General features: G+C 40.9%; 1 protein-coding gene across 1 annotated transcript in view; it reads right to left on the bottom strand.

Annotated features, from left to right (window-relative positions):
* The window catches only part of LOC128735782 (uncharacterized), a 140781-nt gene that overhangs the window by 10692 nt on the left and 103501 nt on the right, over positions 1-26588 (bottom strand). The window contains 3 exon segments of the mRNA XM_053830268.1: positions 298-1040; positions 21617-21754; positions 22193-22291. Of these exon segments, the coding sequence (XP_053686243.1) occupies positions 298-1040; positions 21617-21754; positions 22193-22291 (980 nt within the window).

Here is a 26588-nt window from a genome sequence, read left to right as displayed (position 1 = left end):
GAGAGAAAAGGAAAGGAAATTATTTTCAAGCGTTTAAATTATCCTCAAGAGGGAAGCGAAGAAATTTGCGAGAACAGGTTTTAATTAAAAACGCATAATCAGTGCTAAGTTATCGCTCGAAAACTTAATTTTCTTGGCTGGGAATCAATTTGGTATGCTAAATTACTTAGAAATATATTGTTGTAATGGTGCAACTTGGTGTCGTAGGTAGGCACATAGCTGACTAGCACTGGTGTTAGATGGGGACATTTATATTTATGTACTTGATAAATAGAAGCTAACTTTATAGCCTCTTACCAGGACGAAATTCACGGCGTCTTCCGGTCGCGGTTGAAGACTTTCGTATATTATGCATTTCCATTTCGTTGTCCTCATTGTAATAAGGTAATCGGTCCGGCATCAATCTATCACCGTAGCGTGAATGCCGAGGCATTGATTGGCTCCGTGGGTTTATTGGTGCTCGGTTGTCTCCGCCGCCCCGGACTCGCGGTCCTGCTTGACTTCGTTCCATGCTGCTGCGCTCCTGCATGTCGTCCAAAGCGTATTTGTTGCATAAAATAGGTGGTTTTCCTGGCCCGCCCTCTTCGTCGAACTCCATCATCTGCGGATCCCGACGAAACGCCCGACGATCAAGTGATTGTGCTCGCATTGCTAGTAAAAAATTCTTTCAGTTCCGTATAGAATCAAAAAGGCTTTAAGGGATGTTATTACCTGGAGACTTCTGGATATTATTTCTATAGTCAACCGGATAGTTACCGTCCGAGTTTCTAGAGTTCTGTAAGCCTCTCGGTTGAATGAGTTCCCTTCCTACCGATTCGCCTCGCATTTGCCGTTTCATCTGTTGCGGTGTGGTGTTGTATCTATCGTCAACATAACCACTGCCTTGTTCCGGATAGCCACGCTCCTGCTCGATGGCGGCTCTATCGCGGTACTGTTCCCTTCCGGCCGTGCTGTGTCCGCTATAACGTGAAGGCGGGGGACCATTCATGTTACGCTGCATCGACCTGTCCCCGTCGGGATAGTAATCACCATCGTTGTACCTGTGGAATAATAAATGAAAGATTCTTTATTATTGTGTCTGTTCGTTTTTCTATTACGGCATTCTGGAGCGGAAATCACTTGAGATAGACTGATAGTTGATTAAGCGAAAAGTCGATCTTCAAGGACCATACCGTGCCTTACCTAACTAACTCATCCTTAGCCCTAAGCATAATGGTTTATAAATCTGTTTAAATATGCGATTAAAATATATGAAATGTGTCAAATTAAAATGAGATAGTTTATAGTTTTGGTCTGGTCTCAGAAAACATCAGTCCTTTGAAAGGAAAACATGTCTGTAAACATGAACTGGTGATTTAATTTTATTTTCATTAACATAATTACCGTAAAACTGTCACCAATCATTAACAACCGAGTCGAAAAAATTTTCACATCAAACGAAAACTCGAGTTAGACATTTAAACTAATGGCAACCAACATTACAGAATTATTTTATGATATTTGGTTTAATACCGGCGTGTTCTATTTACTCATGTTTGATGTTAGTGGTAGTCATTAATTGCCACCGTGAAATCGAATCACTTTATTAGATATAACGGTTGCCTGGTGACAGCCTACGCGTGCAGGGCGCTATATCTCTGCATATTAGTGTTGATAGGAGGAAATGCTTATCAACTTAGGGACTATATTGGCACGCTTCTTTGTACCTGATTTTTAATTTAAGGTTTAATAGATTTAAGTTTGTCACGAGGTTTTCGAGCCACCGTAAATCTCGCGTGCGCATAATATCTCTCGATATATATATTTTCAAACTATGGTTCGTTATGTAGTACCATTACTATTAAGGTACACCGGGGCAAGTGGGAATACGGGGTAAGTGGGAACGGAGCTCATAACTCTCTTCAACCTCATTTTCTCCAACCGAACCATTCTAGAAATGAAAGATACAACTCAAACCTATGTATTAGAATTATAAATTATTTATCCACACACCAAAATTGGACTTTAAATTTGAGTGTTATTTTCAATTTGCGTTGTAAGTTTGACGCACCTTTCTATAAGTGATATTTTGACATCAGACTTTCAAAAAATTACATGTTTTTCTTACAGTAGGTAAACATAATGAGTGTATTAACAAGTTACACCCGAGAGCTAGTTGTTTAATTTGACAAACGGCATTAAATAAATGGGTCGAAATAAGATCGGCACTTCAGAGCACCCGGGGCAAGTGGGACCTATTAAAAATAAAGAGTTTCAGCACAAAACCTAGTGTCTAAATACATTTTTAGCAGTACTGCCGAACATTTTTAGTTCAATTACATAGTAATCATATAAGTAGAGCTTTAAAATAAAACCGAAGAGGACTAAACCAAAAAAGAAGCTCATTAACAAGGCTTATGGGGGAACAAACAGTTTGGTCACATTTTGGTTACACCTAAACGATGTTAATTGAATCTGTAAAGGCAAAGTTGATATAATTAAGCTAATCTGCAACTGGGATTCAAACAATAAAGTGTTGTGGTTGTTATAGCGTAACTATCTTTTATGATTGTTTCACTAGTAGCTCTACCGTATTGGGCATGGTAGAACAAACAGATCATTATCGTATTTTCGAGCTCTTAAACAAAGGTTAGTCATAAATTTCGTCTTGCAGGACTTAGATACATAGTTATTCAATTATATTTTATTACAATGATACCGTACATCGTAATTGCTCACGATCTGTGTTTTATATTAATTATTATAAAGTCGCCCATTTGTGACCTGATTTTGTTACGGAATTTTTGGATGAACCGTTCGTAAAAAATATTGTTTTTGATTGCTTCTTGCTATGCTTTAACGTTGCCGTATATTAATTTACACAATTTTTTGTAATTTTATGCTTTTCAATTAAATTTGAATATAGGTCCCACTTGCCCCGGCGAATGGGGTAAGTGGGACCTTTCGCCATGATTTTGAAAATTCTTCTCCAGATTCATTTCGTGTTAATTGATAGGCATTTTGCGTAATTAAACCTTAGAAGAGATACCACTGAAGAGTTTTTGTGCTGAAAGAATTTCGAAATAAACATATGTATAAATTATACAGTCGAATAAACCCTAACTATGCATTTTTCAGGCTACACCTTTTATAAAAACACGATTAAATCCACCTATTGGTGAAAGGAACCTTTGTTATACCATCTTATTTGTCATTTGAGTTAGAAATCGACAAATCTTCGGGACATGGTTCAACTTTTGTTCAAGTTGTGTCATATATTATCAATGCGTATTTAATATACTATGCATATGCATTTAATATACAGAATACCTTAGTGGAAAATGTGTGTTTCTAACAAAAGCAATAAAAAATTGTATGCAAAGCTATTGAGCAGTTATCTTTTTTTCATTATTTTTGCATCCAATAACTCCAAAATACATATTCAAATACAAACCGCAACCGCAACACCGCGGGGGGCTCCGTAGCCGCAAGGTTACCGAGTCTGCTTTGACAAGCGAGTGGTTGTGGGTTCGAATCTTAGTAGAATCAAGCCATTCGATGTCAAGTGACTTTAGCATGGGTTTATTCTCAGGCCCCTCCATTTACCCTTCCTTCATGCTGAATTCTATATTTACCCTCTGAAGCCTCTTGACAGTGCAAATGTCCCTCCTATAGTTAAGTGTACTGGTCAGAGGTCCGAATGAGTCCTCGCCAGGGACGGCTATAATATGGGATAGTGCTGGCAGCGAGTAATGAGTGGGTAAAGTAGATCAAGCTTTGAAGGAAGGGTAAACCCCAATACACGCAAGCACGCATACAATTTAAAATAAGCATATCGCTCACTCAATAGCGATTAAAGCAAAAAGAAATGTAGTGCAGGTCATACAGCAAACACCCGGGCGATATTACAATAGATCAACTATACTGGTCGCAGTAATGAGTCCACACATGGAAAAAAAACCGCAACACTTAACTTTAATTCCAAAATCTAAAAAAAAATACGAAATTGCAATATTTGACGACTTTACAGAGAAGAGTCCTCAAGTAAACAAATCAATATATTTCGCAACTACTAAGAGATAGACAGTTTTTTTATAAAAGAAACTCCGTAAAGGCTTACGGACGAACAACGTCATACACACACACCCCCAGCTTGGACATAAACACTACGAGGGCGGCCGTGAGAGGATAGATGTTATGTTGGTCACTATCCCTGGATCGGTTCGCGTCTTGATAGATGAAGTGGTAGTGTGGTGGCGAACTCGACGGAGCAGTGCTGAGCCCAACAAGAAACCCTGCGAGTGTGGTCGTGAGGAGATGGAAGTCATGACGGTCGCCATCTCTGGATCGGTACACGTCTCGACAGGTGCAAGGAAAGTGGACGGTGAAAGAGCATGTAGTAGCATCAAGGATGGCAGAACGCTGCGAGGGTGCCTGTGAAGGAGTGGACGTTATGACGGTCATCTCCGGATCGGGGTGTACAGACACAGCCTCCCCCCGAAGTAATACTTAACGGTAGTTCCGGGGGGGTTAAGGTCAGACGCCCGTGAAGTTTTTAGTGGGTTAGAGTCCCACACTGTGCCACGTGATGTAGCAATATATCATTAGTGTGCCCTTCCGTCTCCGTGCGTTTCCTTCCTTCAAAAAAAAAAAGACACACACACACATGCAGACATTGCTCAGTTCGTCGAACCCTATCGATTGGTATATGACACTCGGCCCTCCGGGCCTCAGATCAATTTCGTGTTTTTCGACAAAATAAACCTTTGTTATAGTATAACAAAGGGAAAAAGGTGTATTTTTGATCTTAATTTTCTTTATTACTGAATTTACAAAAAAATTTCCGAATAACCAGGTTAGTCTCATACAACCGGTGCTTACATACTGAGAATCGTTTCGTATGGTAATTTAGCATCGTTTGCTTTTGTGTCTCGCTCGTTGCATTTTTCCGACAGCGGTTGTTTTAGAAGGACATTTTGAATTCATTTGAGCTCACTTAGCAATGATGCGTTTACAAACCGGAACTTTTATTGAAATCTTATAAACGTGCACTTTAATCGTGAAATAGGTACTAGGAACATCGTAAATAGGTACCTAGGAACATCGCGCGTTATTTCTAAAGCTTGATAGCTTTTATACAGCTTCCTAGTAGTCAGAGTTTTAAGGCATGTTCTATGATCTAAGGATGCCAAAAGGTATCTCGTACAGTCAATGTTTTTGATGCATTGCCAAATAGACACGTTTGTCTCAGGACAGCTTTCGTGCATAGCAACAAATGTCTATCGGTATTCAATAACTGACCGCGCACGATTTCGAACGAATCGAAACAGTGATCGCACCACATGCCTCGGTGGATCCAGATTAATTCCTTACTACTAACAACAGTTCCTTCCTGTGACACTTGTGGATGATGCAGAGGATTTCTCGGTTTTTTCTAGAAGCAGTAAGTATCGGACTAACATTCCGTTCCCTCCCAATTTGACCTGCATGGGCGTGGCCAGCTTTGCTTTGCTATTGATCATCACAAAGAATTAGATCACCAAAAAATGTACACTGAGAATGATCTGCTACTCTCAAGCATCATTCTGATGGTTCTTTGTGCAATCTCAGGGCGGGAAACTCACAGGCGGTCGAACTATGCTCTGCTATGATATGCTAACGGTTGCCTGGTGACCGCCACTAAAAACTAATGGATTGATAGTTTACATAAACGCAAAAGCTTATTTGGTTGTATTTTTATTTGGCTGTTCAAGTGCTTCACTGGTAAAGGTGTAGCACATGCATAAGTGGTTTTTAGAGTTTATTTATTTATGCTGCTCTGGTTGAAACAAATCAACTCTATCACTATCGTTCTGAAGAATAAATGGAGGACATCGGAACGCGTATGAATGTAATGAATGTAATGAATCACAAACATGGATTTGAGAGGATTATGCATGTCCCAAATTTGTATATGAATGAGATGAATCAACTTGAATCTCTGGTATCATACCACAATTCGTTCTTTAGTGTGAAACGTTATAGTTCCGTTGCAATTTAATTTTATACGTTGAATTAGTATCTGAAAACTGCACGAATTCGTACATCACGCATAGGACACTAGATCACCGCGTGCGACGGACATGATGTGACAGGTATGAAAAACACCAGCAGCAACAACAATGTTTTTCATAAAATGAGAGTTAGCCTCTACTGTTGCTTACTTAATACAGAAGTGTTCGTGTTGTTGCACAATGATTTTAATTCAGTAACATTTACGACAATACACCGTCGAATTAGTTTTTAGCGGTTGTCATCAGGTAACCGTTAGATCTAATAAAGTGATTCGATTTCACGCTGGCAATTATCGATTACCACTAACATCAAACATGAGTAAATTGTGTCGTTATTGAACCAAATATTATAAAGTAGTTCTGTAATGTTGGTTGAACTCAGTTTGAATGTTTAACTCGAGTTTTCGTTTGATGTAAAATTTTGTTCGGACTCGAATGAACGCTTTGCGTTTAAAAAGTCCTAATAAACTAATAACAACAACAACTGCAACAACTTCTGGATTTGTATCTACACACTTGCATTAGGGAATTGACGGTCGGAAAATCTACAACGGATTATGCGTGTCCGTTGCACGCGGTGATCTAATGTGCTATGCGTGATTTATGAATTCGTGCAGTTTACAGATACTAATTCAACATTCAAACGATACGTTTAAAAGTAGGGGAATTGTAAATAATGAAATTAAAATGTAAAACCACCCAGAAACCATAGTATTTGATGGAAGTAGCCTACTATGCAAATATGACAGTTGTCACATGATGTAAAAACAAAACAAAAATAATTTTGTTTTTGAGCAGCTTCCGATGTAACTTTTGGCGTCGTTTCCATAAGCTATTTTCTTGTCAAAATCTGTAAATAACCGGTTATTGCAATTCGATTGCGTGAAGTGAACTTCAAAAAGACATCCCTGCCAAAAATAACGGTATGAAACGCTTGATTTACTTTGACATTCATATTTTTTCAAATAAGTAAAAGTAGGCCAATATGCCCCACTTGCGGTGGTTCAATTTGCCTCCCTTGCCAAATGTGGTTATAAACATTGGTAAACAGATCTAAGTTAAAATCAATTGCCATTATTTAATTCAATTAGTATTGTAGAGTAATCGTCCAAATTTCAGGTAATTCAACTACGCAGTGCAAAATGCCACAGTTGCAGTATAAAGTGCCCCATGCAGAAAAGAAAAAGTGCACCAGAAGGCCGAAACTAGGTTTATTTTATATAAAAATACGATATTTTGAAAACAACGGAAATAATTTTACTTTCTACAAAATAGAGTTGGTCTGTCACTGGTAGAAATACTCAAATTACCGCAATGGGCATTTTACCCCGCGCAAACGAGAAACACAACATTTGGGTGCTTTTTTAAATAATTCCTAGCACATTTATTCCACAATACTAAATGAAATAAACAATTGCAATTGGTTTTCAGCTCAAATACCAACATATACTCGTAGTTGTAACGTTAATTTGGGGAAGTATAACGAAGATATATTTATTCTTAGGGGGGGCACATTATACACATTTCCCCTAAATTGCAAGGAAACTAACAAAGATTACCATTTCACGTCAAAGAACGAATTGTAAAACGGTTTCATCACTTAAAATTGTATGATAAAAGGGACCAACTTTACCTCGTTTTTTTTAGAGAAATCTGATAAAATTCCTTGGAAACACTTATTTCCAAGCACTTTGCTGCTGAAAAGTTACTAAATTTCATGAAGTAAGAAATTTTGGTACGAAATCTTCTCAGCTTTCGAATAAAAGTACATTTTTTACGCGATTTGTTTTTTTCCTTTGCATCATTTGCGTAAAAACCGACTTGAGATAACTAAATTGAACTAGCTAGTATAGTTTGTGTTGTCAAATGTGGTCCTCTATATTTTTTCATTAAAGGTCAATCTAATGTAGTTCTTTTAAGACTAGCTGCATAAAAATCGATTGAAAATCAGTGGAGATAGAGCCAAAAGTGTAACTGAAAGTACCTTCATTTTTGATGTCGGGGACGTAAAGGTTAAAAATCGAGGGCGCAAAAATTTAAATTGTTAAATGTGAGTCAATCAATTGTCTGAGGGCTTTACAGCTTAACCTTAACGAACACGAAAAATGAATGTAGGCAGAGTTTACGCTCCTAGCATAAAACAGAGGTAAACGTTCCGTCAATTCAAACAAAAGCTTATTTTTTTATGATTAAAAAAATCTCATTGTATTTTTTTAGGCCTTCCCCGTCAGTTGTTCAACATCGAAAAGACGAAAAGTTTGTAAAATAATTGTTTTAATTTTTTGAGGAAGTTAACTGGTTAGACAAACCAAGGCACGCAAACGCGAGGTATATGGACACTAGGCATGCAGACGACAGGCATAATAAACACGAGGCCAAATTCTCGCAGTTACTTAGAAATGCTACTCACTCTCACTACTTATTAAATAAGTAGAATTTTCTAATGTTTAATTTCTCACTTCTTCTTATTTCTTACTTCTCACATCTCACTTTTCACTTCTCACTTCTCCTTCTCACTTATCACTTCCCACTCACCTCTCACTTCTCACTTCTCATTTCCCATTTCTCACTTCTCATTTCCCATTTCTCACTTCTTACGTCTCACTTCTTACTTCTCATTTCTCACTTCTCACGTCTCACTTCTCACTTCTCACTTCTCACTTCTCACTTCTCATTTCTCACTTCTCACGTCTCACTTCTCACTTCTCACTTCTCACGTCTCACGTCTCACTTCTTACTTCTCACGTCTCACGCCTCACGTCTCACTTCTCACGTCTCACGTCTCACGTCTCACGTTCTACTTCTGACTTCTCACTACTCACTACTCACTTCTCACTTCTCACTTCTCACTTCTCACTTCTCACTTCTCACTTCTCACTTCTCACTTCTCACTTCTCACTTCTCACTTCTCACTTCTCACTTCTCATTTCTCACTTCTCCTTCTCACTTCTCAATTCTCACTTCTCACTTCTCACTTCTCACTTCTCACTTCTCACTTCTCACTTCTCACTTCTCATTTCTCACTTCTCCTACTCACTTCTCAATTCTCACTTCTCACTTCTCACTTCTCACTTCTCACTTCTCACTTCTCACTTCTCACTTCTCACTTCTCACTTCTCACTTCTCACTTCTCACTTCTCACTTCTCACTTCTCACTTCTCACTTCTCACTTCTCACTTCTCACTTCTCACTTCTCACTTCTCACTTCTCACTTCTCACTTCTCACTTCTCACTTCTCACTTTTCACATCACACATCTCATTTCTCACTATTCACTTCTCATTTCTTACCTATTTAATCTTAAATTTCACTTCCTTTCACTGTTCACTTCACACTTCTGAATTCTCAATTCTCAACCCTCACTTCTCAATTCATAGTTCTCAATTCTCAATTCTTAACTCTCAATTTTCAATCCCCAATGCTCACTTCTCATCTCATCTCGTTGCTCACTCCATGTTAGTCACGTTTCGTTACCCACACCCCATTGCTCACTTCTCATTACGCACTTATGGCTTACTTCATATTCTTACTTTTTTCAACCATCTATCTTCTATATATATAAAAATGAAATGCTGTTCGTGTGTCCGGTATAGACTCGCAAACCGCTCGACGGATTTTGATGAAACTTGGCATATATATTGCGTATGATGTGAGGAATGTTGTTAGCATAGTTTTGTTCAATTTCTGTATGTGAAAGTTTTCAAAATTTCGAAAATACTGCATATGGAACAAACTTCATTTCAATCGCATACATTCACTACTGTCGAAAAAGCAAAAACATCAAAGCAATCTCATGTCAACACCAATTAATTTGTTGAATTTTACAAACCTAAAATCAAAGCTTTTGCAGCATTGTCTGTATTTTACAAAACTTAACATAACATTTTAATACTATGCCACCAAAAAGGACTAATCTTGGTAGACAAACAAGGGAAACAGAACGTAGAGGGATTAAGAGAAGAGCTGAGAAAGTGTTGAGCAGCGAGTGGAGAGAAACGAAGGCAACGGTATAGACTCGCAAACCGGTCGACGGATTTTGATGAAACTTGGCATACGCATTACGTCTGATGTGGGGAATGTTGTTAGCATGGTTTGAGACCCCTCCCTCCTCTAGAAGGGGGGGCTTCCATACAAATGAAACAAAAATTTCTGCATAACTCGACTGTTAATCAAGCAAATGGAACCAAATTTAACATGTGGGGGTTTCTAGAGACAGGATTTTTTTCTAAGGCGAATTAAGACCTCTCTCCTCTCTGGAAGGGGGGGATACCATACAAATGAAACACAAATTTCTGCATCACTCGACTGTTAATCAAGCAAATGGAACCGAATGTGGCATATGGGGGTTTTTGGACGCAAGTTTTTTTCTACGGTAGTTTGTGACCCCTTCCCCCTCTGGAAGGGTGGGGGGTGGCAACGGAGCCTGTGAAGTATCAGGGCGCCCTCCACAGCAATTTGCCTTTGCTGCATCAAGCCGGTCACTGATGCAGTGGACGATTTCTTACTGTGCAAGCTCTCTCTGCCGAAAAACAAAGAAACGAATGAGGTGGAGAGGAGGGTAGGCGATGAGCAGGACTTGAACGATGCAGAGCAGAGGTTTAGTCCTGATCCTCGTCTATCCTCAACACGCCGACTCGTGAGTCGACAAACGAAGATGTGGCTCCAACTCTCTACTCACGGGTCGAGATTCACTCTGGCTGATCTCTGACTGTGTGCTGGACGGTGGGCTGAAACAAAAGGAGAGCCGACCAGTTATGGCCAGTAGGATGGCTCAAACAATCTAAAGATATATAACGTCGAGTATCCACCCCTGGGCTACTCAAAAGTTGCTGAGTCTCAATAAGAGAGATCTCAGCAAGCTTACCGGTCTTGCGACAGGATGTTGTCCGAGTAAATATCATCTTCGGAATCTCAGTTTCGTACAAGATGATATTTAACCTCGGAACCCTTGCTCTGCAATCGATGAGCACAAATAGTACGCAGACTGCAGTATCTCAAAAAGGGGAAATCTGGTTGGCGTCGCCGATCAGGGTACTAGGTTCATAAACCTAGTCAGGGCATTCCCTGATTGGAACATGTCTCGCTTTAGCTACCAGCCTGTCACTTCCTCAATAAGTGGTAGGTAAGCCTGAAGCGTATAGTAAAATAATAAAACGGGACATACCACAATAGTTCAAAATAATAGACGCAGTGTTAAGTGTACCCAACAGAGGAGAAAAAAAATCTGCGTCTCAACAATTCGAGAGAATATCACCAACCATCCTTGGATAAGAGCGGCTCAAATAGAAATGCAACGAAAGGATGCTGTATTGTGTTGGATACCAGGTCATACCGGAATCGATGTGATATACTTATACGATGACCAACAAAAGAAGAGAAAGCGGAATAATTAATCCCAAGATTCTAGCAGCGGACGGGATTCGGTGGTGCAGGAAGGTTCTGGATTCGATGTGGTATGAAGTTCGGGATATGAAAATTATAAAGATTAAACCATCTACGGCGGCATGAAAGAATAGGAAGGATCGGAGTGAGCAGAGGCTGTTTTCCCGCTTGTGGATCGAGCATACCCGGATGACTTATGGTCCGCTAATTGAAAAAAGGGAGGAGCATGCGTGCCGGCACTGTGAAACACAAGTTTCGATGGAATATCTCCTTACCGAGTGTCAAGAATACGAAACAATTAGAGGAAACTCTCGTTATTTATTCCTGAAATTAAATAAAAAAGAAAACTTTCCAAAAACTACTATATATATTTATGTCGCGAATAAATATACATGGTAGAATTTAATTTGAAAGTTTCCTTTTTTATTTAATTTTAGGTTTCGTATTTTACTAAGACGCTCGAGAAACTTCAGTCAGGAGGATATAACGGAATCTTCTGGAATCGAAGTAAATGAAATTGCAAGTGTATAAGATAAAACTAAATGATACATAGCATTCTTAAAAGATACTGAAAAATAGCCAATATTAACAGTAAATTACAGCACTAGCAAAAGATTTTCTTTAAACAAGGCGAGACAAGTTAAAATCATACACATTGAACCACTGATTAAAAAGAACGCGGAACCAACTATTTGATGGTGCAGACTGGCATCGCAGGAAGACGAAAAAATAAATAAATTCTCAAATTCCTACACCGAAAATATTTGTTGAGGGACTGTAGTAAGTCTAGGCAGTCAATTTTGGCACTTAAGAGGTCAGCTATGAAGGAAGCTTCGGCTACAGTAGGACGAAGGTTTAGCAGTTCGAGATTAAGATTAACAATAAACTAATGGTACTGTCAAGACACTGTTTAAGTTAATGCAAAACTTGTAAATTTGTACACAAAAATTCAAATGAAATCCCTTTAATGCTTGAATTGGCTCCTTCTTACGTTTTGAAACATCCAATCTTTTCCAATGCATATCATATGGAAAATTCACCCTTTATAGATTCGAATAAACAAGAAACCCGAGCTGGCATGTTGTCCGGCGTCGATTCACTTTGTTTTCGTACAAATAAGCAAATGAAGTATTTAGCATATTGTTCGCCAACAACAAACAATATCATTAATTCAGGGAAGCGATCGTTTGCAACTAACGGGGATTGAAGCTGGAACAAGGAAGTAATAGTGCATCCAAGCGAGAATGGTAATTTTCCCATTATGTTTGCGGCCAGTCTTGGCCTGAGCGTCTTGTAACATGTTTATTATCGAACAAGCAATAAGGATGGCAAGTGCAGAATCTTCGGTCCGCTCCTTCATCGGTGATGTTAAGTCTGTACAAAGCTTGTTTACAGATAGTGTGATAGCGACACGTTGCAGTTAAATTAATTTATATCTCCTCAGCGACATATTATTACAAGTGGTTGCTACTAATGAAAGGATTCACCGAGAATGTGTGTCTTGAAACGATTCGCAAAGTCTCATTATTCGCTCCAGTTGACTAATTCGTTTGTAACAACGCTTTTCACTTCGTAAGCATTGTAATCTCTGATTTGCGTAATTTTGCTTCCATTCTCGTTTCCATCTCTTCAATATTTCCTAGCTTTCGACTAGAAAAACCCAACAAAACCAACTACACACCAGAAGCGAACATCGACAAATCAACCTTCGACTTTCGATTTACATCCTATTCGACTGCCGATCTACAAGTAAACCAGTTTAGCAGGCTTTTCTGAAGAACAGCAAAAAACTCAATTTACTCCCGTGTGGCCCCAATCAGCATCTCACTTCTGCGGCGGTTGCTGTGGGAACTGTTGTTCTTGGAAGTTGGGCTCTTCGTCCATTTGTACCGGCGTTTTCTAGCTTTCTTTTTTGCTTCGTTTTCCATTTGCGATTCGATGTTGCTACTGTCCCGTATTTGACCAGAGAAATAAAAAAAGACCATCGCTTAGCTGTTTGATCAGTACTGAGTAACTTTCCGAATCGTTTTTACAGTTTTGTGAATTGGATTGATTTTTTGTTACTTTGCACTCACAGCTGAATACTATGTCTGTAGTTTCGTAACATGAAATGTACCGGACAGTGATTTCAATGGCACGCAATCTTGCTTTTAACTTTAGTTTCCCTTATTATAGGGTGTAATTTTATCTCACCAAACTGTATGCCACACTTATCAACAAATTTATTATTTATCGAATTGCCCGTGTACCTATCATGACACCTCTAGATGCAGTGTGCAGAGAAGTGGGTGTTATTTTCTTGGTTTACACTTTTGCTCTGCCGAACCGATGATGTCCTATAAGTCGTTCTCTTTTTTGCGGTGTGAAATACTGCCGACGAAGCCGAAGAACTAAGGGCAAGAACTTTTCCAGGCGACAGTTATGCAACTTTTTTTATTGTTTACTTGAGCGATGGCAAAGGAAAGTTTTCGGATTTTTTGTTTTTTTTTCGCTGGCATAATTTGGCTCGCCCTGTACTGAAGGAATATCGTGTAATGAGGAGAAAATAAATTGACAGGGATTGATACGCAAAGTTGGTTGCCTTTTGACCCAAATATAAACATAAAACTAGTTTTTTGCTATACATTGAAATATATCACAGGCGCCAAAAAAAGTAAAATTGAAATATCGATTAAATAATTTTTGCATTTTGCATAAAGTTTTTTAGTTATTTCATTCCTATTGTTATTTTTTTTTTGCTTAATTGAAAATCACTATAATACCAAACACTACGCATTGTTTTTTTTATTGCCCCATTAGTAGCTAATTTAGCCATGGATACGTTCTCATCTTTTCAGAATTTTCAGATCAGATTATCTGATCGTTTCATCAAAGCCACGGCTCGCAAAGATTTTTGTCATTAAGGTTCATTAAGGTTCATTCCACGTAAAGTAACCGAGAAAATCTATAAACTTGTAATCAACCTTCTCGGATTTGAACCAAATTTTGCCAGATTGCTCGTTTCAGGTCAGCAAGCAAAAAAAGTTTTCTGCTGATTGCACGTCCCCTCGATTATCGGGAGTACATACCGCCTTCAAAAATGTAAAGTCACGTTTTCGTCAAACCCTCTTATTTTTTTTTGCTTGTAACTTTGGAAATACTAGGTTTAGAAAGACATTTTTTTTATTTTTCCAAAGGAAATTGGCCAAGGAATTCAAAAAAAAATAGTTTTTAGGGGCAGTGCTGCCAAATATTTTTAAATTCAATTTAAAAACTAAATTTGCACTTTTCTCTCAATGAGTACAATTTGATTTAAAAAATTCCAACTCCATCGTATTCCTCAGATTTTTTTACATAAGGATCTCTCAAAACCACGAGATGTTCTTTACCGACCCAGAGTTATAGCAATTTGAAGAAAGAAACCAGCGATTTTTCATAATCAATAGTAAAGTGACCGATGGACAGGCCAAAGGCCCTAAAAAAGGAGACCTAACTGAATGCCGTACCGTAACTGGCGTAGCAACATTCAATGTGTCATTCGGGCCTGGTGGCCTGACAACTAAATATCCAACGAGGAACCCCATTGTCGATGTCATCAATGGCCAATAGCAACAGAAATTTGTGAACGTAGATGGAGATGGATCGAGAGAACCTTAAGAAAAGGGCGAACGAGATATGCAGAGAAGCACCATCTCAGACCCATATCGCGTTCCTGCCGGAAACAGCAACTGGGTCTCGGATAGGTCTGGGATGGTGGCTATATGAACGACAAGCAGGTTCCAGGTTCAAGAGGTTGTGTCAACCGCAGACGAGGGATTTGCGGTTGCCAAAGTGGGTGTAGTGTTCTACTGCAGCTGTTATGCTCCGCCGAGATGGTCTATCGAGCAGTTTACGTAGACCAAGTATCAGTTGTGCTGACTGGTCTTAGGCCGGTGGTTGTGGCGGGAGACTTTAACGCTTGGGCGGTAGAATGAGGAAGGCGTCGCACGAACCATACGGGTCGGATTCTGCTTGAGGCTCTGGCAAAGCTCAACGTAGATTTGACCAATTTCGGCACCACAAGTACCTTCAGTAGGAACGATGCGGAGTCTATCATCGACGTGACATTCGGCAGTCCTGGTCTGATAGGAGACTGGAGAGTAGACAATGGCTACACTCACAGTGACCATCAGGTGGTTCGCTATGGCGTCGATCAGATAACGAGATTGAAGTACCGTCGCGATCGTGTGACGCTACCATGCCTAGGAAAGGTCGACCTAGGTATGGGAGATCATCGGCTTGCTGGTGGACAGATGAAATTGCGGAGCTCCGCGGAGTGTGTTTTCGTGCGAGGAGAATTATGCAAAGAGCTCGTTCGGACGAAGGCAGGGCTGAATGTCGAGTAGCACTTGTTGCTGCACGCACAGCGCTTAAGAGTGGAATAAAAGCTAGCAAACGAGCCTGCTTTGAAAGATTATGTGCTAGTGCCAATGCGAACCCGTGGGGTGCTGCCTACAGGGTCGTAATGGCAAAGACCAAGGGCGTGATGGCGCCCGTAGAGCAATCGCCAGAGATGCTGGAGCGGATCATAGAGGGCCTCTTTCCGCGCCACGAGCTAAGGCCCTGGCCCTAGGCCGCTGAGTCGTCCTACGGCCGACGTTCCAGTATCTCAGACCATAGCGTAGGATGGTCGGCCTCCCAGCCGAACATCCAAAGTAACGTGGGCGACGGCGGTTTGGAGGTCGGGGAGGAAGCGACGATTACGAACGAGGAATTCATTGAGGTCGCTAAATCCCTAATTACCGAAGCCGGAAAAACCTCCGGGTGTCCCCTCGTCATATAGGCCGATCTGTCTGCTCGATACTGCCGGCTAGCTGCTCGAGAGGGTTATCCTTAACAGACTCGTACAGTACACGGAGGGTACAAACGGTCTGTCAAGGAACCAATTCGGCTTCCGAAAAGGCAAATCTACGGTGGATGCCATCCTGGCTGTCACTAAATAGCCGAGGAGGTAATCCAGCCCAAGAGGATAGGTATCCGTTATTACGCAGTTGTCACGCTCAACGTGAGAAATGCGTTTAATAGCGCTAGCTGGGACTCCATAGCCAACTCGCTTCGGAACGTCCAAGTGCCGGTGTCGTTATATAGAATTCTGGAAAATTATTTCCAGAATCGTGTGGTATGCTACAACACGGAGGAGAGTCAGAAGTGCGTTCCAATCACCGCTGGGGTTCCGCAAGGTTCCATACTGAGCCCGGTGTTGTGGAACGTCATGTATGACGAAGTGTTGAAGCTAAAGTTCCCGGTAGGGGTGGTGATTGTCGGCTTTGCGGACGATATCACCTTGGAAGTCAACGGTGAATCTATTAGAGAGGTTGAGTTAACGGCTGCCTATTGTATAAGCATTGTCGAAGACTGGATGCGCTCCAGGAAACTGGAGCTAGCGGATCATAAAACGGAGGTTATCGTGGTGAACAACCGCAAGTCGGTGCAGCAAGCTAATATCAGCGTCGGGGATTGCACTATTTCGTCAACGCGGTCCTTAAAGCTCCTGGGAGTCATGGTCGACGGCAAGCTCAAGATCGGGAGCCACGTCGACTATGCATGCAAGAAGGCTTCCACAGCTATTTAGGCATTATCTCGTATGATGTGTAATAGCTCTGCGGTATATGGCAGCGAGCGAAGGCTATTAACCGACGTGGTACAGTCCATACTCCGGTATGGCGAGCTGGTGTGGTCATCGGCGTTAGGTACCAAAAGCTATCTAGCCAAGCTGGAAAGCACCTATTGTTTGATGTGCTTGAGAGTGGCGAGTGCGTATCGCACAATTTCGCATGACGCAATCTGCGTCTTAGCGGGTATGATGCCTATTCGCATCATCATCAGCGAGGACGTGAAGTGCTTCAACCAACGTGGAACTAGAGGCATACGGAGTACCACAAGATCGGCCTCGATGACCACATGGCAGCGGGCATGGTCTAATTCCACAAAAGGTCGGTGGACACATCGACTTATCCCGGAACTATCCGGGTGGGTCAACAGGCGCCGCGGCGAAGTTAACTTCCACCTGACACAGATTCTGTCAGGCATGGTTGTTTTAGACAGTATCTACAGAAACTGCAGAACATGCTTTCTTCATATGCCCCCGTTTCGTGGGCGCGAGAAGCAACATGATGGCAGTGAGCGGACAGGACCCAGCTCGGACGTCTGGGGAGCGGTCAATGCGGCAGCTAACCAGATTGCACTTGAGCTACAAAACCGCTGGAGAGCCGATCAACGACAAATAAATAGCCTATCTACCATAGTCCAGTAGTTATCTTTATCTAAGCGAGTGCGTTAAGCTCAATAGCCCCTTCCTGAAGTAATATCGATAAGGTGAGGCTGGAGACTCGAGTACGGTTTTTGTGGGTCCGGATCCTCACGCTTCATTAGGGGGGTCGGGATACCAAACCCCACTCCCTGAGTTGTCTTCTCAGGTGTCTGATAGTACCGTATCTTCGAAGGTGCTCAGCAGATTTCTTTATTCGTAAAAAAAGAGGCTCATGGCGACGCAGCTTAGCCAACGATATCCGAGCTGTTAATCGGTTGACCGTCGGCAGCGGAGATTTCTGATATTATTCCTTTGTTCTACCCGCTCGGATCCACTGAAGGAGTCAAACTATGGTGGGAGCCAAAGCAAAGCCCTGGGTTGACCCTTCTTTATCGACAGACTTCGCAGATGGTTATTAGAGTATTGGAAAATTACGGGACTAGCGAAACGACATGGGAGCCAAGCGAACGGAACACATACTTTAATAAGCGTTGCTTCAATGATCTTTTTCACATAGAGTGATCAGCAGATTTCCTTCACCTGAACCCCCAGACCAGACAAGAGAAGGGATTGGTTGCGACAGTTTCTCGATAAATTCTGGAAATTCAACTTGTAGGCTCACCATTTGTTTATAGACTTCAAGGCTACGTACGATTCAGTTAAGCAAAATGAGCTGTGGCAGATTATGCTTGAACATGGTTCTCCAACAAAACTGATTAGGCTGTTACGTGCTACTTTTGATGGTTCACAATCACGTGTCAAAATACCGGGTGAGACATCGGACTCGTTTGTGACGTTAGATGGTTTGAAGCAAGGTGACAGACTATCGAATTTGCTGTTCAAAATTGCATTGGAAGGTGCTATTCGAAGGGCAGGCGTACAGAGAAACGGTACCATCATCACGAAACCTCATATGCTCCTAGGGTTCGCGGCTGACATCGATATCATCAGTGGCAATCGTAGAGCTGTGGAAGAAGCGTACACGCATTTTGAGGAGCAAGCTGCGAGGATGGGGCTTATCATATATTCTACCAAAACCAAAAAAGTATATGGTGGCTGACAGAGAGCGTGGTAGTTATTCGGGTGTGATAGATCGATGGTGATAGATGGAGATACTTTTGAAGTGGTCGACAAATTTGTTTACCTTGGTACGTTAGTAATATGTGATAACGATATGAGCCGTGAAAAAAAGGCGGATAGCGACTGCCAACAGAGCCTTCTACAGATTACGTAGTCAGCTGAGGTTCGGCAGCCAGTAATTCCATAAAAACCCCGCACTCTATAAGACGCTAATTCTGCCGGCGATACTCTGCAGCCACGAAGCGATGCGTGGAATTTGAAAGGGAGTGACCGACGAGCTCTTGGCATTTTTAAACGTAAGATCATTCGATCAATTCTTGGCGGCATATTAGACGAAGGAGTGTAGCGCAGGTGCATGAATCATGGAATATACCAAATATACAAGGATGCGGATATTGTCAAGCAACTAAAACACGGTAAACTACAATGGACTGGCCACGTAACAAGGATGTTGGATATGAGATCAGCGAAAACAATATTTGGCAAAGTACCCGTGTACCTGTCGGCAAGCTAGCAGCGAGCGTCTAGAGGACTCCCCGATGACAAACACCTCAGGGTCGGCACACTTAATAGAATTTCGCGGATATCAGGAATTGCTTGATTGAAAGTCACTGGGTTTTAGCTTTTCACAAACTTTACTTTCTATTATCTTCTCCCACTTTCTTAAATCTAGCTAACATTCTGTTTACTTCACTTCCGGGGCCCTGGGGCCTCGAATCCTGGCAATTTCCATCTTCCTCTAACTTGGCGGGTATCACGGATTCCTCTGGCAAACAAGGCGACTCGGGCCGCGGGAAACTAGGCGACACTGGTAATCTCCATTGCCGGACCACGACTATAGCGATGAGTGGTTCTAAACGGCGACGGTGACGACGTACAAATGCCGGAAGTGCGAATACCGTTCGCAAACGGCGGGAAACCCGAAACAACGGCGAATAACGCGGCAACCAAAAGTCCTTCGACTGTAAGACCACGATGGCGGTGCGGTGGCTTGTCTCGGCCAATGGCGATGACGGTTTGTATAATCCGAAATTACGGTTGGTCTGTCCGAAAATCACAGGGTTCTGCAGGTTAATAGATAAAATGTCTGCTTTAGATGATTGGCGAGATAGCGAATGCGTATAGTGGGAATGCCGGGAGGGGAAAGTTTACCTGTTGTCCATATATGTTTCACTTGCAATGGCACTTGATCTTTGCAGCTTAAACTGACTTGACACTATACTTAAAATTAGAGTAATACGTCTTCTCACTTTGGCTTTCTATTGGATAATGATCATTCGCATCTGATTCCTTTTCTAAATTTCGTTCAGGTCATTCCCTTTAATTCCCGGTCATTGCCCTGGCTTGTATATAAATATTTCTATCTCCTCGCCAATCATCAGTTATTTCGCCTCTAATCACCCGTTAGCCGCCCGCGAATTCGCCTTCTTCCTCCTGGTGGTTGGGTGTGGAAATTCGATGGGAGGTAGGTGGGCTGCGTGCTTTAGGGTATCGAAGCCTACTGTTGACTATTCTTGTGGATTGTTTGCTGGTGTGTGGGACGATCGATTCAAACTACTCCTGATATATTGAAAAATGAATCAAACGATGACAAAAATTAAACAAATTAATCCTTTAGACCTCCGTGGCCCAGGTCACCGACTCTTACACCCGGCAGAGGTGACGACTTCGAGCCAGATCCAGTACCCGTTGGATGAGCGTTGTTGACGAATATGCTAGAACAGTGGGTGTTAGAGGCGACTGGAAAGCGGCAGTCTAAGACCGAGAAATGTGGAGACGGCTCCGGAATTCGGCATGGATTTGATAAGCGGATTGTCGCCGAAAAAGTAGAGTAAACACCAAGTTCAATGAACTGCAATGGATGCTTCAAATTTTTGAAGAAACACGCCCATGGCATCACCCTGGGAACATTATGAAACCTTTGAACAGCCAGTTTGTCCCGAGGAATATCAAAAAGATGTGCTGCATATACCTGCATCCGAAAACAGAATTTCACAATCACCGTGCCGCTTGGACTGCTGCCATGATTTTTCGACTCTTGCCACCTTCTGCTTTTCAATCAAACCGTGCACCCGTTGTTTTTGGCATGGAATCTATCGGAGATCATCCTTCAAAATATTCTTCATGATTGACTGCGAAATTCCCAGTTCTTTGGCCATCTTACATCCAGACTGATCCAGTTTCCGTTGAATTCGCTCTCTCACTCGTTTGATGGCTTTCGATGTCGAACAAACTGTAAGTTTACGGCCAGGTGCGGAGGGTATTTTCCAAGAGCGGTTTCCTTGTATCGTTTGATGGCACGAAAGATGAATCTTCCGTTTATTCCGAGTGGTTTCAGCTTTTTTACAATGTCACACAGCCGATTTTTTTCAAAAACAGACGTATCACAAATCCCCTTTTTTGCATCCATGCTTACCAAGCCAAAGCAAACGCATGAAATTTCAAAACAAACTTGCAAGCTGTCTTGACATTTGAATATACTCTAAACGAAAAATATGCAGACACATTTGCGTTTAACCCATTTTTAATTAAACACGTCCAAAAGACACTGACAGTGATTACTACTCACCCTTTACTTTGAGTCGAATATTTTTTAAAGGTTTTATGAGCTTATGACTGAAAGTTTGGTTTTTAACGGAAGCCCTCGATATGACAAAGTTACAGAAGATTACAATCTTAAATTTTAAACCATTTTCCAGAAAAAAAATCCTGATTTTGCCAGTCCAAAATTCAACATGGGGCTGACAAAATCGAATCTTTACTGTACGACCATTTTATAACATTTTTCAAATTAGGCCTACGTCTGACGTAAAAGCTTTCAGCTTTCCGTACCGTACTTCACATAATGCAATTACCTGCAATCAGTGTCGGAGTAGGCATGAGTCATACCGGGGTCATAGCAGGGGTCGAAACCGGAGTCCGCCGACCGTTGCGAATTCCTGACCGACCGGCGGATGCTGGTACCTGGTGGTGCGGATCGCATTGAACTTCGACTGTAAAAAAACAAAGAAATTCCGGTAAAAACAATTGTTTCTTACGAGTAGCACAATCGTACAATACATCATTGTTTAATTCTTTTTTTGCTCAAGTTAACAAGGATCTAATAGAACAACTCTTTTTAGAATGCAAACTAAAATGTTATTTCGGTAAGTTAAAAAAAAGCTTTCAAGTCCTCTATTATGTAGATGCGTTAAGCGTATTCATGAACAAATCTTCATATTTGTCTCTCGCAAGCAGTGAATCCGGTCTAAAAGTGAAGCAAAAAGTTATCATTCGCCAGGACGATATGAAAGGCAGCACCGCGGTAAATGCAGCGGAAGGATAATCCGCGGCTAAGCATTATTTCAATTTCAAAAACAGTATACTAAGTAGAAGCCGGAATGGAGCGACACTGCGTAAATCTTTTTATTTTCAAATGCTCGGTATCTTACCCTTGCCGAATTGTGCCACGACCTGTACGGCTGCGTTTGGAGTTCGTCCTTTTTGGCTCTCGGGTGCACACGTAGCAGCAAACTCGCCAGTATAGGAACCTGCGGGAGGATGGTAGAGAACATGAACATGAATTCAACCAACGGTACACTCTAATATTTTTCTAATATTCCTTTATGTCTGTAGGTATATGGCCTAGTGAAGTGAAGGGAAGGAAAGTGGGCATTGGGCAAAATTGAATGGCATAATATTTTGATAATTTGAAAAAGTACAGTAGTGTGTATCAATTTATAAAACCAAAATATTTTATGAGCCATTAAATTCAGTCTCATTCTATACTTTTTGGAATCTCTCATCTTATAAAAAATTCATCTGAATTAATCACAGTTAAGACGGCGCTTGTTTAAAATTATTATTGGAAATCCGAAATATTGCTTAAGTTTATATATAAAATTTTGTTCATTGGGAAAGTCGTTCACCATTTTTTTATTTGGAGTGCGTGGAGTGGAAAGTGAATAAATATTTTTCAAAAGATATGATTCTTTTACAGGTATATCAAGGATAACATTTAGGTAAGATGAAGATGCACAACAAAACTGAGTTTGCTTGAAATATTTAATGAAAAAAATCAAGCTGTAGGTGTCTTTCTACGAATATGTGGATTGTGTATTGGATTATGTTCAAAACAATACTTTGATAGCACATAGCATCATACTGAGAAATTACTAAAGCAATACCGGTTAATTGTGTTGCTATTTTTCAATCCATGTGCATTCCAACCGTATGTGTTATGAATAGCTTTGTTGTTTGGTTTTAGACAACAATGAGAATGTAAATTAGATTTGAACAACTCCATTATTCCAACCAATTGTTGATTTTTTCTTGCATCACTTTGCAGGCTATCGGTTTCCGTTGCTATTAAACTGAAAACATACAGATTTCACTGACAATACAAAACGCTGACTGATGGCCAGACTACTATATCCAACGGTAACATGCACTTTAGCTTAGATGGTATTCATACAGTTCAGCTGATGGATGTGTAAGCAATCCTTGTGGCTAGCCAATGTTATGAAGCACTTTGAATCTCTGCTACCTATTCTGGGTTGAAACGATTGCATGCCGTTGTTAGTGATATCTTTCACTTTACAAACAATCAAGTAGGATATAAAGAATGATAGAGGGTAAGGAACTAGTTAAGCAGTGTCATATGTTTTAATCAGTTCAGTAAATGAGCCAAAAATGCACTTTTTTATTCATATTTTCAAAATCTTTGATAAGGACATCCACATCATCATGAATCACTTAACCATAGTTTTAATTTTCACAAACATAATTTACTGTGTTTCCGACAGGAAATATGATGAATTAAAAATTGTTGTCCAAAAACGTACATTTTTCAGCTGCTGGAAACAATCGCCGCCTCGCTACTAAGCAATTCGTCACATTTTTCAATACTGATTTCAGTGATTCTAAAAGTCAAGCAAAACATTCACCAAATTATCCAGTACAGTTCTTTCTATAATCTAAAGTTTTGTTACTAGCCGAAAATCTTATTATTTTATAACAAAACTGAAAATAAATTCTGAATCGATGGGATCTGTTCAGCAGTAGCAGCAACGGCAGTGAAATTTGTAAACTATCGTGTTGCCAAAAGATTAATTCGATTCTTGAAATAAGAATTATAGGTTTGAAATTAACTGAAACCTCCAATGGTGAAAACGTGGTTCAATACTTTCAAGAAAAATGTATGTTCATAACTAATTTTTCTTTACCTAAAACAACAGAAAAGACAGCTTTTTCAATAATTTTCGAAGGTTTTCTCAGTGATTTAATGAAGCAACGATGTCTTTGAATGTTAGTTGCTTTGACAACACTGTTTTGTAGTCGAACCGTGTGCGCCGCTATGTTTGCCTCTTTTGTTCTCCCGCCATCCTTATGAACAGCGAGTGACACGTCAAACTCGCAGTTTCCCATAAGAACACTGGAGAATAAAAAAGACGACGCATGCCGTTTTCCTAATGGTGCGGTGAGTGAATGCCCCGATAAACAAATTAGACAGATGGCATTTTACGCATCTACCGACCAAAAATATCAAATCTATTAATGCAGATGCCGATTAGTAGGTCGCGGATAGGAACGTGAACTTACTGAATAGGGTGAAAAGTTCGAGAGATTTTTTATGAGGGCGTATAAAAATTCAGATTTCAGGACTGCTTAAAAAAGCACCTTAAGGGTGAAAATATGTTCGGTCTGATCAAAATTAGTTCCATTGCTCCAACTTTTAAAGCGAAAAATTAAAAGTTTAGCTCAATAATAGTGTCTTCCAGGGGTAACAGCTTAAAGAACTAAAGGTAGCAAGAAGATTGGTACGCTGATATCCCCCACTTAGTCAACCCATCGCTTGTAATAAGGTAAAACAATCAGTGACCCGCTTAGACTGCTTAAAACCGGTTCTTTACCCTATTTCTCGATCATTTTCATACCAGACTTCTATTTGAAATAAAATCTAATGGCAAGAAAGAGGCGAACCAGCCGCAGGCTGAAAGCCTCTGATATAAAGAATCAAATCAAAATCTAATGGCAAGTCGGTATGTTTCAAGAAAACACGATTTACGTCCCAAACAATAACTTGGTGTTTAATTTTTAAACGTAAATTTGATTTTTATGACATTTATAATTTTCAATGTTTCAATGTTTGCTTCAATAAGCAAAACCATTGATTTTTAATTGTGTACTATTACAAAATTGTCAAAGATTGTCCAGCACTAAAATATCTTTTGAACAATGATGGGATGCATGGTATGCTGTCAAACAGACTAATCATTTCAGAGTTGGAAGGGGTATCAATAACAGTAACTGCAACCAGGTAGTGTCCTCAAGTCAGGGTTATATTATTCCTGCTTTGGTCATTAGAAGTTGATGATATCATGAGTAGCTTAGAGACAAATGGCTTTAAAGTTGTGGCCTTTGCCGAATACTTAGCCATCAAGATTCGTTGGAAATTCGATGACGTGGGATGCGAACGGGATGCAGACGGCCTTACTCAAGCTTGGTGCATCAAAGAAGGTCTCAGCGTTAACCCCTCAAAGTCAACAATAGTTCTCTTCATCAAAAATATGAAACTGCATTTGTCGTAGTACAGTACAGGTGACTCTTCCAGATCCTGTTACGCTGGCTTCACCGATAGTGCATTGTAGTGCAGAGAAATACAAGGCAACTTCAAGGGAATTCACATCATTATGGACACAGATATTGCACGAATGCCGGGAATATAACTGTAGTACTGATCGCGTCGTGGATGTGCGTCTACTGCTCGTTCAGGTTCTCTCCAAGTTGTTCACCGATCCGTCCATCAGTCTTCCGAAAATACTATGCAGGAGCTCTTTCCGCTAGTAACCGTCGAATGTTCAGTCGTATCCTCGTCGTTGGTTTCGATTTGAATACCTTGGACAACCGGGCGCGTATCTTGCTTGTTACGGGATAGTGGTTTGGTCCCCGGAAGGTTCGCACGTCTGCGACATCAGAAAAGTACCGGCCATCAACCAGAACGTGGTTGATCAGAGAGCAGGCCTTTCCATTAGGGTACACACATTTAGCAGGCTGTAATTAAAGAATTTGCTCTTAATCCTTAACGCGCATAGATGGTCATTATTGGGCCACCACCTATTGACACGCTTCATTTGTTTTCCAAGTAATAAGATTCTGACTCCATGCTCTGCTCTATTGCTGCCACTGTAGTAGATGCAGAGCCGTAGTGTGACATTGTGGCGCCCTTGGCGGAGATCCAATTTGGCACCCCTTCGTTTCCTAAATCACTGTTCCGTCCATGTTTATCATTTTTTCATATTCGTCTCTTATCCAATACTTTCCTGTACTTAACGTACGCATTGAAAAAATGTACTAATTTCGGCGATGAAATACTTATTGGCGACGAAAAAATACAAAAGGTAATTCAATGTAACAAATTTTGCTCAAACCTTACGTTTATTAAGCCTTATTAAGTCCACAAAAATGCTTCGACGCCGTGTCGGGTGGTCTTACAGCAATTGACCGGAACCTTCGCCAAAACTGATGAAGAGGTGGACGTCGTCATCTCATTCAACTCTTTCATGGCCTTGGCGATCCGCCGCTTCTCCATTTAGACCATTTTATGAATTATTGAAGTAGATCCTCCATTTGAGCTTCGCCCAAAAATTTGCTATTGGTCCCAGTTGGGAGAATTGGCGGTCTCCGGTACCTTTATCTTCAACTGGTTTAGCCTTATCTTACCCGTAATCTCTGGACAAATTGGGCCGAGACCAGGTCCAGCCAAACGAACACACCCTCCTTCGCCTGATACTTCTTGATGAAGGTGGCAACTTCCGGTAGGCACTTCGTGTTGGGTCCACCGTTCAC

The sequence above is a fragment of the Sabethes cyaneus genome, chromosome 2 (genome assembly GCF_943734655.1).
Source record: "Sabethes cyaneus chromosome 2, idSabCyanKW18_F2, whole genome shotgun sequence".
Lineage (NCBI taxonomy): Eukaryota > Metazoa > Arthropoda > Insecta > Diptera > Culicidae > Sabethes > Sabethes cyaneus.
This window is presented reverse-complemented; position numbering and strand designations above follow the sequence as displayed.